General features: G+C 41.0%; 1 protein-coding gene and 1 long non-coding RNA gene across 9 annotated transcripts in view; both read right to left on the bottom strand.

Moving 5' to 3' along the window:
- Positions 1 to 14,511, bottom strand: part of FARP1 (FERM, ARH/RhoGEF and pleckstrin domain protein 1) — a 180,226-nt gene that overhangs the window by 140,155 nt on the left and 25,560 nt on the right. For all 8 annotated transcript variants that reach the window (XM_060273358.1, XM_060273360.1, XM_035114373.2 and 5 more), the window contains exon 2: positions 6,128 to 6,322. In XM_060273358.1, coding sequence (XP_060129341.1) covers positions 6,128 to 6,298 — 171 coding nt within the window. In that variant the 5' untranslated portion in view covers positions 6,299 to 6,322. The remainder of the gene's footprint in view (positions 1 to 6,127; positions 6,323 to 14,511) is intronic.
- On the bottom strand, positions 3,443 to 6,121 carry LOC132591976 (uncharacterized). Its single transcript, XR_009557429.1, has 2 exons — positions 5,538 to 6,121; positions 3,443 to 4,777 (listed from the first exon to the last, which is right to left on the bottom strand). It is a non-coding gene; the product is annotated as an uncharacterized LOC132591976 (long non-coding RNA).

Below are 14,511 nucleotides of genomic sequence, written 5' to 3'. Positions count from 1 at the left end.
AGTCGGACCTTGCATCAACTTGCTTTTACATCAAAAAATGTGCCATTGCCCCCAACATTGTAGCGAGTGACATCTTTTGGAGAGATTTTGGAGGGGGGGGGAATACTGGGGAAAAGGTCTTTTAAAAATTCTCTCTGTGTCATGGATCCAGTATGGTTGGTGGGGCAGAAAAGGTAGAGTAGCTTTGTGCTACTAGGTGCTACTAGGCTTCTAGGTGATAAAAGTTGCAGCCAACAAGTGTGTTTTGATATTGAAAATCAAAATGACCCTGCGTGGCATAATGGTTAGTGTGTTGGACTAGGACCTGGGAGGGCAGGGTTCGAATCCCCACTCGGCCATGAAGTTCACTGGATAGTTGTAAGTAAGTAAATTATTGTTTATACCCCGTCCTCCCCACCCAAGACCAGGGTCAGGGCGGCTAACATCAAATATCAAATACATTAAAACACAATAAAAAAATTGATTAAAATACAGCTTAAAAATTAGAATCAGGATAAAATCAAATGACTGCCCATGAAATTACAACCATCAGGGTCGGGAAACTCAAGTATTCATCGGGGCCAGCAATCCATGTTGGTCCCACATGAGCCAATAAAAGGGCCAAAGAGGTAACTTACAGGGTCCATAGAGGGGCTCTTAGCCTAACCCAATTCATAGGGTTGTTGTGAGTATGAAATGAGAGTGGCTTTGTTGGGTGTTATATTGGGAGTAGATGAAGTGAATATGGTTTATATATAGTGGACAGACAAAGACTCGGAAGTCCCTTACCCTCTGAATTCTCTCTCTCTCTCTCTCTCTCTCCCTTTCTCTCTCCCTCTCTTTCTTTCTTTCTTTCTTTCTTTCTTTCTTTCTTTCTTTCTTTCTTTCTTTCTCCCTCTCTTTCTTTCTTTCTCCCTTTCTCTCCCCCCCTTGTGTTTTTATTGCATTTAGATCACAGTTTCAGTTTAGACCAAAAAAGAGAGAGGAAAAGATATTTAATATTAAGTTTTGTATTTTTCCTCTATCAGCACGAATAAAATTTATTTTTTAAAAAACCACTAAATCCATGTTTTATCATTCTGAAGAAAACATTAATATTTTAAAAGATGAGGCACATGACCCCCTGCATTTCACCAAACGCAATGTAATTACACTTTGGCTAAAAGTCTCCCATCCTTTCAGGAGTCTGTGCCAAATGTGTTCTGCCAGGAATTAAAACTACTGCAGTTCCAAGTTACTGAAGAGAAATGTCACTTCCCTCTTCTTAATTCACAAGACTCAGCTTGGCTGTTGGGACTAACTACTCGGTGAATATTTAAATGCCCTACTTTCCATTGGGAATAGTTCTGACAGTGACGACCACATAATTTCAGGCATGGAGAATCTCAGGCGCGGAGAATAAAGCCTCAGAATGATGAATAGATGACACTTGACTTGTTGTTCGTTTCTGAAGTTGGAAGGAAGGGCAACTCGCCTGAAAGATTGCTTTGTGGTTTCTGCACATCTCCCTCGACTGACGCTTCCCCCCCCAAAAAAACCCTAGAGCTACAAATCTTGCAAGAGGGCAGAGAACAGAACTGTCCGATACAACAAAATAAGCTCTTTGGAGGGTTACTTTGCCCATTTACAAGCTGCCCGGGAATAGAGTTTAGAGGACTCAGCAGTGTGATGCACCATTTTTTTAAAAAAACAGACACTGTAAAATCAAAGAAACACAAAAGCAGAGTGTCGAAGAAGCTGCAGTAGCAGCAGCAGCAAGGACAACTGCGAAAACCCAAGCTATAAAAACGTGTTTGAAAGCCCTGGCAAATGAAGAGAGAATCTTTGCCTGACACTGAGCTGGGAGGGAATTCATTCTACAATTGAGGCCCTTATATGTCTTGTGGAGGTTGGGTGGGGAATTACTTGTGTTCAGATGATTGAACTGGGGATTTATTTTTTGAAACACAGGGGTTATGGGTGCTTCATAGAACTACAGTGCGTTTTCAGTCCTGGTGCAGGTCCCTGCCCCCCCACCATGCCTTATTAAATGATGATAGAGCCATAACTATCAGCCACACCAATCCTTTCCTCTAAAGTCTATTCCATTTAGCACCACAGCATCTCGGCTGTGAGCAGGGGGAGTAGAAACCCCTTTGTTTTACTGTCTACCCTAACTATTCTGTATCCACCTTTGCTGCCCCATCCTTAACTGTTCTTTACCTCAGTTGAAGGATGAACGCACAGCTGCAACTGCCGGATAATGCCAACCTCTGGCACAGGTTGTGAATAGAGGCACACAGAAAATAAACTTTGCTGAAGCCTTAGAAGACCAAGGGGGCAGGCAGGAGGAGGAGATGCTAGGAACACATTTATTATTATTGTATTTATTAAATTTGTATACTGCCCTTCATCAAGAGATCTCAGGCGGTTTGCACGGTACAATATCCTCATTAAGTGTGTTTCAGCCAACACAAACCCCAGATGAATTTGGGAGAAACTGTATACTGCCTCGACCTATCTTGGGTCCAAATTCGACAGTCCAATGCCTATATTGGAAAATGAAGAGTACAAATGTCTCTAACATGAGCTCTGCAAAGAAGGGAGAAGCTATGCAAGAGAGTGGAGAAAGCTGTAAGTTTTTATTGGGAAATAATTTTTATTGAATTGGAAAACAATGTTTTAAAATACTTTTTTTTAAAAAGAGTCCTTTTTGTTGGGGATAATTCAGATGGAAATTCCCTGGTGTTAAAAAAGGCTATTTATGTATGTTACTACTGCGGCCCATGTTTCGTTAACCCAAAAATGGAAAACGAGTGAGGTCCCAACTAAAGAAGAATGGCAACTTAAACTGATGGAATATGCAGAGCTTGTGGACCTAACATATAGAATAAGAGAACAAGAACATATGTTCAAAGAAGATACGAAAATGTTTATTGAATATATGGGGGGAAACTGTACACTTGAAAACGGTGGCAGCATTAAGATAAATTCAACAGTGTAAACAAGTTTTGATGGATGTATTAATTGAATACTGAATGGTTTGGTTTATGTAAAATATGCAGGGATTTACAATATGCAAACTGAACCATGGAAAGAGAAGAAGGGAAGTCATTAACATTATAAGGTTGTTTAATGAATATTTTAAATTGTAAAATAGGAAACTTAATAAAAATTATACAGGGAAAAATAGAGAAAGCTGTGACTTTCCTGAATCTTAAACTTATTTTTTTAAAAGAGCAGGGATGTGGAGGATAGTAATAATGAAGATCAACCAGCCAATGTATTTAATAATCTATGAGCTCAGTGAATCCCTTTATTTTACCCATAAGCAGAATAAAGAAAATGTAATTAACTTTCTCTCACACTCTGTTGCAAACCCCTGGAACAAAATAATAATTAAAAAACCACCGTATCTGACAGGAAAACCAGGAAACTACCATTTCTGCTATTTCTTTTAATACCATTTAACATCTCCCCAAGCCTTAATGAAAGGAGAAAGTGTTGACCTCGGGTAATGCACTGCCACCCTACTTCCAATCAAATCAGTGTCAGCAAGACCATGGTGTGTAATACAGTCTGTGAGGAAGCCATCAGTGAAAACACAGGCTTCATGCACCGAATCCCTGCGCGATAGTCAGAACTAGCAGTTTGGAGGCAAGCAAGCAGGGTTCGAAATTAGCAGGGCGCCAGGCGCATTTTGCGCCTAAAGATTCTCCATTTGCGAGCACCTCAGAAAGTCTGGCTGTCATTTTTTGTGTGCCTGGCTGACACTCAGGGATTACTGAAATGTATGCGCTTTGAAGCCTCGAAGTATGTTAAAGATAGACAATATGTTAAGAGTTTAACAATAAAGAGTAGAGTGTTTTGAAAACTGAAGTATGGTACCAATATTCTTATTGTAAACACCAAATTAAACACGCATTAACAATTTGTGTTAAAAATGTGATATTGACCATGTGTCTTTTATGTGAATTGTATAATAAAAAAAATTGTTGCCGCCCCTCCCCCCCCAAATGGCGCCTCAACAGTCTGTTTTGGCGCCCACAACCCAGGTCCCAGAAGCCATTTGGCTCCTAGCTTTTCTATCCCAGTTCCTAACACTGGGAGCAAGCAAGCCGAAATGTACAGTGAGAGCAGCAGCTCCATCTGCTACTGAACAACAGATTGGACTTGCTTTTCAGTCTGAGCAGAGCAACTTCATAGGCCAGGTGAAGCCATATCGTGGAAGTCCTGTTGTCACTGCTATATTAGCTTTCATTTCTACAGTTCTTGTGCTGTTGGTTCCGTTGCTGGTTGAGACTGGGTGTTATCAGCAAACTGTGTAACGGGACCTCATGGCTTGCTCATGTCAAAAATGAGGAGGAATGCCTTAAAACGACAGCACTGATACAAAGCAAATCCCTCTTTGAAACAGATGGAAAGTCAATCCTGTAAGGCTAATCAACTGCCCTAAGGTCACATCGTAAGCCAGCTAAAGAGAGAGTGAAAGAGTTCTCTTCTTAGCATTCCAGACATTCAGAACCATGCTAACCAATCTGAAAACCGTACACTCCATTGGTTCTTCGAACTGAAACATTTAAGGAAGGCATTTATCAATCTGTTACTAGGATGCTTTCACCATTTAGACATTATTAAAGAGACCAAACTTGCAGCCATGCTTTAATATCATTTACCCTATCTAGTTAACACAGGGAGAGTCTAGATGTGAAGTGCTGGAAAATATGCAGGGTGTGTGTGTCAAACTACCTTTGCAGCACATGTTGGTTTTAACCCAAACTCTCCTGAACTAAAATAAAAAAAATTCCTTCAGTAGCACCTTAAAGACCAACTAAGTTTTTATTTTGGTATGAGCTTTCGTGTGCATGCACACTTCGTCAGATACACTGAAACAGAATCCACCAAACCCTCAGCCCTTGCTCCCCCCCCCCGGACCAATTGCTGTCATCAGCAGTCGTTAACATCCATCTACAGGTTTACCACTCCCATCAGCCCATCACCCTTTCCCATCACCCCCACCCTCTGAATATACATAAGGGTTTGGTGGATTCTGTTTCAGTGTATCTGACGAAGTGTGCATGCACACGAAAGCTCATACCAAAATAAAAACTTAGTTGGTCTTTAAGGTGCTACTGAATATTTTTTTTTTATTTTGCTTCTACTCAGACCAACACGGCTACCTACCTGTCTCCTCAACTAGTTCAAGTCAAGAGCATTTCCACACAAAGGGCAGTATGTGGGACTAGTTCTATGCAGGAGCGAGTTGATTTGAGTTGGTTGAGCTCAGCTGAGACAGCACAAGAAACTTCAGCTCCTCCCCAAAGCTGCCAACAATTGCAGTGCAGGGGGGGGTGCATTTCTCCCTTTTTTCACTTTTTCTCTATGACATGATTGGGGAGAGAGACAGAGAAAGAGAGACAAAAGAACAAAAAAAGTCCTCTGCTCCATCATAAATTCGCACCGCATCCAATGAATTTTGCAGGGTTCCCCACCTGTTAATCAGAACTGTGATTCTGTAGAATTATCTGTATAAACAATGTAATAGAAGCAAATTTGGCCCCTTTACATATAAGGACCACACATGACTTTAAATCACCACTTGTCTTTGTGAATGGCAAGGAACCAGGTCAGTCCTTTCCAGCTCAGCGCATGTTTCATTCACAACTAATTTGTAATGTGTGCACTTTGTATCAGTGCCCAAATAACTAAGAGTTTTGTAAGAAGTGGTCCTCAGATAACAGAAGTGTTATGTAACCACCTTTGTCGAGGCAATGGAAACAAAATCATTAGTGAGCCATTTATGAACACAAAGTATTATATTAAAAAGAACAGGGATTCCACTCCAAGATTGTCAAAGGAGCTAATTGTGTGTTGTTGTTGTTGTTTTAAAAAAAGAACCTTTTCATTTAAGATATTTCAATTCATTTGCATCCTAGTATTTTGGTGTGACTGTCTATGATTAAAGCGTTGGTTCCTAAAATGGAGGACAATGCAACATAATACCAACCTTTAAAATGTACACTTTTCTATGAGAAATACAATGGGTAACTCGATCCTCATTGCAATTTCAACCCATGTGTACATTAAACACGAAATACAAAAGTAATATTGTGCACTATAAAATTGTAACCAGCCAGCAATAAACCACAGGCAATGAAAATCATCTTACCGGAACTTCAAAAGCTTCCTGTGCATCATCCAGCATCTGGACTTTGATAGAAATAAGTTTTCCTGTAGGGGTTGTGGGCATTTTTTGTCCGTGTTCCAAAGTACTGATCCCGGCATTTTCCTGAACTCCTAACCGGGATCCTGCTGTTGTTCTCTGCTCCACTTCACCCATGTTTGGAGGAGCTAGTTTTTATATCTGTAAATGGGAGAGACAGAGAAAGAAAGAAAATATGAAGCCACATTACTTAAAACTGTTCAAAGACAATAATGCACAAAGGAATGTACTACTTCACACCATTTTGTAGTTGTGAATTATTTTCCTTTTGAGCAAAAGATGCACACGGTATCTGTCCTCCTAACATTTTTTTTAATGGTGTTTGAACCCCCTAGTATCTTGCTGGTATTGTACAATCCGTTGTAGGTTTACTCAGAAGTAAGTCCTGCTATTTTCAATGGGACTTAGGAAATGTGTAATGGCTGCAGTCTTGGTTTATTAATTTAATAAGTAGTATCAGCCAGGCACTACATCTTCTAACATAATTTCAGAATGTGAAATGAAGAGGAGCAGGTACCAAACACCTCAAATTGTTTCACTGATCTCCTTGCACTCCAGGAGGAGTAAGAATCCAGAAATATATCGTATCAACCCTCAAGATATCAAGAGATTAGTGTGAAGATCTGCAATGCCAGAAGCATTATAAAGACAAGCTAAGCAGTAATTGGAGGGAGGAAATATCTTCACTTTCACCAGTTGCAATGTTTGCAATTCTGTGTGGCCAAATTCACTCATAATTCTAGATGCAACATGTGCAAAAAAAAATTACTGTAAATGAAGAAAAACTACTACTTGTTCAAAATACCATTTAACTATGAAAAGTTCCATGTCTTCACCAATCAGAATCTGAAACAATTAAATGATATCTATACTGAGCAAGTCCAACGGAAAGGCAGATGGGATACAACTACAATCAAAGTGCACCAGACTTAGAATTAGTTCAGAAAAACTTAAGCAGTACAGTAATGGAAATAATCGAACTTGTCTTTTTCATGCCCTCCCTCCCCTCACATAAAAGAACATAACTAAATAGGGAAGATCGCTACATCAATTTGGAAGAAAACGCCAACTTTTATTATTGCATACTTGAAAGCAAACTCAAGGATAGCAAGCTATTTCAAAGACATAACTTTAAATGAACTTCTAATTCTTCTGCAATCTCACATTTTTCTATCTTCCATGGAAAGGCCAGTTGTTGATACAACAGATCTTTCCTTTTTTATTACTTCTATTGCTTTATCGTTTGATACATAATGCAAGGGCCCTTAGTCTGATCTGTCAAACCATATATATAAAAAAACCTCAATTTGTTTTTATCCCACTCTTTTCTTTTGTTCTTCAAAACAGCCTGAGTCAGAGACTGAACCTGCTGCTACCATCTACAGTATTTGTCTAGCTGGGTAATTGCCTTTCCATCTCTCCTGGACTTGTATGCCCTGATCGATGATCATTAACAAGCATGTAACAAAACAGGAGGAACAGGAATTTAACTTTCTGGCTGAACAAACATACAGTAATAATAGACCCAGCCATTCCAGTCGTTTTAAACACAGCCATATCGCCAGGGATCAGAAGCAGGGCAGAATGGCAGAAAGGAAATGACTGTTGTTGCTGTTGTTGTTGTTTTAATTCAATGTTATTCATTATTTCATATTAGCATGTGAATTTAACAGCCTAAATAATGCAACACTGACCTAAGATACAAATTCTACCACTAAAGCACGAATACCACCCATGCTGATATGGGAATCCCTGGCCACTAGCAGAGCAGTGGTTTTTTTTTTTTTACAAACTGTTTTCCAATGAACCTTAACTCTCCAGTTCAGAGCAGGACCTGTGAGTTGGGTAGAAAAAGGTTCCAGCTGGCCACCAGGTACATCCAAATTTTGTGGACCTTGCTACTATCCATCCTTTGTATAGCCCTAGAAATTAGATGTGGCAACAGATGCATATTTGGTGTAATTCAGCACACACGAATTAAATCTGTGGTATGCACCATCCATTCAAAGCCAGTAATTCTGCCTTAGTATACAAAGATATGTAGGATGGGTTTGTTTGTTTAAAAAAAACATATTACAAAATCTCTTTAGAAATACTTTCAAGTTTTGCATTGTTGTAAACAAATCAATTATTAATTTGGAAAACTAAGGACTGTTTTCTAGGGGTTATTCTGTTCTCTTCTGCTTAATTAACACAGACAGAAGAGACTCCTGGTCAATTTGGTAACAAGCTAGAATGAACTTCTGCCTTGCTATTAAAGCTGATGACACACAAAGCAAAGGAATAAATATTTGCTTGTTCACTGGGGCAGGGAATAAGGATATCACTGAAACAATGGCATGCCTATCAAGGGCCAATTTGGTGCCCTCCAGCTGTTTAGGCTAATGATCAGGGATACTGAGAGTTGGGCCTCAAAATGTCTAGAGGGGAACAGGTGTGGTGGGGGGGAAAGATGCACTATATAATCCCAAAAACCTCCCTGCTTGAGAAAGCTCCAAAAACAGACACTTAATGGGATATGAGTTTTTTCTTCCCATATTGTCCCTAGGGAAGTATCAGGCGAAGGCTACAAACTCGTGCAGAGAAAAGTGAACAATTGACATTTATTTATATTCCTTGATCCTAGCAGATTTAACCCTCTTTTTAGGTCTGGGGGCCAGGGGACTTCTGTTGATCTTCCTCTTCCTATAATTGAGAGGGTTGGGAGAGAAAATACATGCCCTCTCAGGGGCTCCTGTTGGGAGCGGACCTGAAGGGAAGCAAGGCCCCAGGTCTTGGGTCCGCTGATGGTGGCCGTGCGGCAACATGAGATTAAAGACCAGCATTGTACAGTACCAATCAGCTTGGGGGATGTGTGTGTGGGAAACCGGGAACTAAACACGAGAGACAGTGGCCTCACTCTGCCCTCTGTAGAAGGGGCACGGTTTTCCCTGCAACTACTTCCTGCAATTGCTATTCCGAGTTTCTTTGCCTCCAAATTAAAAATAAGCAAAGCAGTCAAGTAGACAATTATGTAATACCCCATGTAAAATAAAAAGAGTTCAGCTGGTCTTCTATAGGAGACCAAGGCTGGGTAAAGACAGAAGATTTCCTTCAAGAGGAAGGCAACTACAGCAAATGCTGTTTCTAGCAGATTACTATCTCACCTGCAATAGGGGTACCGGTATCTGAATCATTTGGGTAGTTCATAGAGTAGTTGCCTCAAATATTCCTGACGCAGGCCATTTATGGCTTTAAAGGGTCAAGATCAGCACCCTGAATCTGGCATTGAAATGAACAAGAATCCAACAGAGCTCTCACAAAACTGGTGTAATACGCTCCATGCCTAGGGCCCAGGCAACATCAAAACAAAACATTCTGGACTAGCTGAGGTTTCCTTCTCATCTTCAAGTGCAGCCACACAGAGAGTGCTTTAGGGTAGTCCAAGTTGAGAAGTTGCTATGGCATACAAAATGAGGATCAGTTTCTCTGTCGTGTTTCTGCACAACCTTCGTTTCTGCTAAGCTAACTCTGTCATTGGCATCAGTGCCTGAGCCATTCATCCAATGCTACGGATCAAATCAAATCAAGGGGGTCCTCTGGTTGAAGTTTTCACCGCAGCTCACAATGCTTAAGGGATGTTTGGTGTAGTTACACAGCCTTCAGAGGTCTCCTAATTTCTCTTCTCTCTCCTCATTTGAGGTTTCAACCTCAAGGCAAACAATGGCTGGATACTAATAAGTTTCCATCAGAGCAAGTTTACATTATAAAGATCCATTATGCAAGGGCTGCCCTCCCCAGAGGCATTCATTTTGTCCAACTAACAAAGAAAGGATTCTTCAGGAGTTGATGTACTGGAATAGTTATCCAGCTCAGTATGATGTTAAACACATAGGAGAAACACAGGAAAGAAAGAACAACAAAGGCCTGTAGCTTAGCAGCTAGAATTTTTTTTATATTGCCCAGAGGAAATATACCAAAAGTGCTTCTGAGCACATGCAGAATTCCCTTCCCTTTCCACTGAGCAAGATCCGTTCACCACCTACAGAATTACAGAGAACTGCTTAATAGCCAGTGGATTGGTTTCCCATAGGCCTAAGTTCCTGCCCTCCTCTTTTTAGAAATTATACACTTTCCCCCCAATTCCCTTGAAAGTATAGTATACTGTAAACAACTACAAACACAGCCTTTCTGCCCAAAGATTTCAGTCCTGGTTTATACCCTCCAACTCCTACCTAGCAGCTTTTCACAAAAAAACAACCCACCCCCCTCAAGAACAAAGCAAAGAAGAAGAAGAAAAAAGTCTGTAACTTTGTTCTACATGAACTGATTTTTGCGGGGGGGGGGGGTGCTTGTAACTGGATCTCAAGCAACTGGAGCAAGTTTGGTGTTTTCTCAAATAAGAGGTGGGGAGAGATTTCATTCAGTGATGGAAGCCAGCTGGAAGCAGTCTCTGCAACAGACAAGTCCCAAGGAAACGGAGAGAGTGGGGGGAGGTTGGACAAGGCAAAATGACTTTCCTGAAGTGGAGAGCACAGCAGAGAGCAGCAAACAAACAGTTGCAGAGAAATGGGGAGCAGAAACAGAGTTTAAATATGATGCTACTGACTCCTACTCGGTGGGGGGTTAGGGTTAGGGTTAGGGTTAGGGTTAGAACTGCTAGCAGTTACAAAAAAACAGAAGGGCAAAATACTGACTTCTCTTTTCTCAGTACTCCATCCCTGCTCTGGCTGCCAGAATTACATTCCTGGCAACTGTGGCAACCGTATTTGTGGGGTCCTGGATTCAAGCCAAAAATAAATTTGAGGAAGGCAGGCAGTGTTAGAAACTGGGATAGAAAAGCTAGGAGCCAAATGGCTCCTGCGACCTGGGTTGTGGGCACCAAAACAGAATGTCTAGTTGCCATTGGTGTGTGTGTGTGTGTGTTTGTGTGTCAGCAAAACTTTTCATTGATTTTATAACCATGAACTAATACGCAATTCACATAAGTGACACTTTGTTAATATTACATTTTTTTACAGAAATTGTTAATACATGTTTAATTTGCTGTTTACAATAAAAATATTGGTACCACACTTCAGTTTTCAAAACACTCTACTCTTTATTGTTCAACTCCTTAACATATAGTCTGTCCCTAAAATAAACTCTGAGGCTTCAAAGCACATAAATTTCATTAATCATTGAGTGTCAGGCAGGTGCAAAAAAATGGCACCCAGACTTTTTTGAGGTGCTTGCAAATGGAGAATCTTTAAGTGCGAAATACCCCCGGCACCCTGCTAATTTCAAACCCTGCATGCAGGAGAAATATAAGACACCTAAGGCCTTAATTAATTATTGTCCAAGGTTTAAAGGTCATTGGAAACAACAGGGAAAACAAAAGAAGCAGTCGTGCTATGAGCAAGTGGAATAAAATTTAAGTAAGCAAAGACAATGACTATGCTACTTAAGAATTTTTAAAGTAATCCAAAGATTGTATTAAAATGTAATGAGATTTGAAGTGCTGCAGTTAAGAACCATGTGCAGGAACATTTCTAATAGTTGCCTGTTAAATTATTGAAAATTAAATTTAATTAATTCATTTAAATCTAGCTTAAAAGCAGGGAGAGAAGGCAGGATTAGGTTTCTTTTTTTCAACCACTGGACCAGTCACTGGACAGATTTGCACATCACACGGAGCATATGCTTAAAATGATTTAATGTGGACACAGTGTGCCAACATCTGTTGTTGTTACACTGCTGGGAAACAAGCCAGGGTCCAGCTTGTTGCAACATTTGAACCTTGGGCTTGTGGTTTGTTTCTGTCCAAACAAACCATAAATGATTAAATCACGGTTAACCCATATCTATAGGTGCCCACAAAACTTTACCATGGGCACAGACTTTACAGTTGAGATACAGCATTCCCTCCAATTTCACCTCAAAAGCCCAAGTATGAGTCTGTCAAGCATAAACCTTTGCTGCTTCATTCTTAAGAGATCGGGATGAGACAAAAGGGCAAGAGCTTTACAAGTTAAAAACAAAACAAGAAACCAGCTCCTTGTATTGTGTCTGAAACATGTACGGTAATTCACCAGAGAACCACAGCTCTGCTAGAAAATGCTCAGTGGTGCTCACCTTGCCAAGAGGCAGGTCAACGTGTTCCCAGCAGCTGAAGCTTCCAGGCAATAACAAGAAGCCCTTCAATGAATGCATTGCAGTACTTCAACCTCAAGGTTACAAATGAGAATAATGAGACACAAATACCAAAAGGAACAGGAAAGGTAAGGGGCCCTTGCTAGTTACTTCCAAAAAGTGGCATAATTAGCTTCAATACCCAGAAAGATTTTGCTTGCTTATTTATTGGAAATATGTATATCCCACCTAACCACTGAGCCTAGGGCTTGCTGATCAGAAGGTCGGCGGTTCGAATCCCTGTGACGGGGTGAGTTCCCGTTGCTTGGTCCCAGCTCCTGCCAACCTAGCAGTTCGAAAGCACATCAAAATGCAAGTAGATAAATAGGAACCGCTACAGCGGGAAGGTAAACGGCGTTTCCATGTGCTGCTCTGGTTTGCCAGAAGCGGCTTTGTCATGCTGGCCACATGACCTGGAAGCTATACGCGAGATGAGCGCGCAACCCCAGAGTCGGTCACGACTGGACCTAATGGTCAGGGGTCCCTTTACCTTTACCTTACCTTTCTAGTACTGGTATATATGTAATACTCAAACTACCCAAGTACATGGCATATTACATCCCCATTATGATGAGAGAAAGGAGCACATATGAATGTAGCACGGCCAATTCTGTCAATTCAGTTGACCTCAGTCAGTGTTGGCTGTGAAAGTCTTCTGCAGCAAAGTGAGCAATCTACCTCTTTTTGCTGGCCACACACCAGTGTTGGAAACTCAGATATAGCCAAGTGCCAAATGGCATTTTAAATCTAAGTTACAGTCGCCACAACGGAATGCCTGTTCGCCAGGGGGTTGGGACTAGGTGACCCTCGGCATCCCTTTCCAGCATTACAATTCTATGATCTCAACTACATTGCTTGACTGTAGCTTGCTCTTGCAATAATTCACTTCTCCCAGTATGCAAAAAGGAGAAATGCACACAGTGGAAATGGTACTATGTACTAAGGCAGAGGTTTTTAAAAGGTGGTCGTCAACCTGGCGCCTGGAAATCTCCACGTAGTCACAACTGGACCCACCCCAGTATCAAAATGTGCCTGGCGCCCAGCTAATTTCTAACACTGCCACACAGCTCTGCATTCTATATTGACCCAAACTGGAAATGTGACTACTGTTCACTGTACAACATGGATGAAGGAACAGGTGGCTGCCAATATATTTTGAGATTCATTGAACTTTTATAAGATTAGGGCAGGGGGGGGTCACATAGTGGACTGGTACTGCCAAGGCAACCTGTAAGTCCTCTGGAATGAAATACAAAAGCAAAACACAACTCCGGCCCCTTCCCTAAACCTCAGGTCTTCGTCACCTTATCCTCTGCTAACTGGGGGACTTCATGGAGGGGGGACAAATTTTCTCTCCTGAAAAACATTTGCCCTCCCTCCCTTCATGTCATGAATTCTGTGATAGAAATTAGCCGGGTGCCAGGCACGTTTTGCGAGTGGCATGGATGCAATTGTGACCACATGGAGATCTTTGGATGCTGGGTTGCCGACTAACATCACCATCTGGCTAGCCCCTCCAGTTTCATTAAGCAGGTAAGCAGAATAGCTTGTTTATTGCATTTGTATCCCCCTATTTTCTCCAATGAATACATGGTTCACCCCCTTCCTGCAACAACCCTGAGAGGCCCAAGATCACCCGGTGAGTTTCATGACTGAGTGGGGAATTAAACTCTGATCTCCCAGGTCTGACACTCTTAACACTACACCACACTGGTTTCCTAGAATACTTCTATTTGGGGCAGCTATATAAGTAGGCAAAAAAATATGGGGAAAGCAAAATGTAACCTAGAGAAGGATCTGAAATATTTTCCTTGAAGCTTGAATTTGCTTTATTCTGGATTTTTTTTTAATGTAAGGCACTTTTGCAATCTTTTCTTTAAAATATAAAGACGTATAGAAATGAAATGAACAACAACAACAACAACAGTGATTGGGGAGGGGAATGGAGCCTTGACATTCCGTTGTCAACCCCAACCATAACCTGGGGTTGGGGTGCCATTAGCTTATATATGTGAATTTCTAACACATGGTGGTGACAGGCATTTCAGTACTCTACAGTGCTTAAGGCAAAGCATGCAAAACCTTATGAGTGGCAAACAGCCAAGCAATGTTAAGAGAAGGGATTGATTATCTTTGCAAAAGACAGCGAGAAGAGAGATAAAGAACTAAAAATTATCAGC

The sequence above is a fragment of the Zootoca vivipara genome, chromosome 4, assembly GCF_963506605.1.
Source record: "Zootoca vivipara chromosome 4, rZooViv1.1, whole genome shotgun sequence".
Lineage (NCBI taxonomy): Eukaryota > Metazoa > Chordata > Lepidosauria > Squamata > Lacertidae > Zootoca > Zootoca vivipara.
Note: the sequence above shows the minus strand (reverse complement) of the source record. Positions and strands in the feature narration are given on the sequence as shown.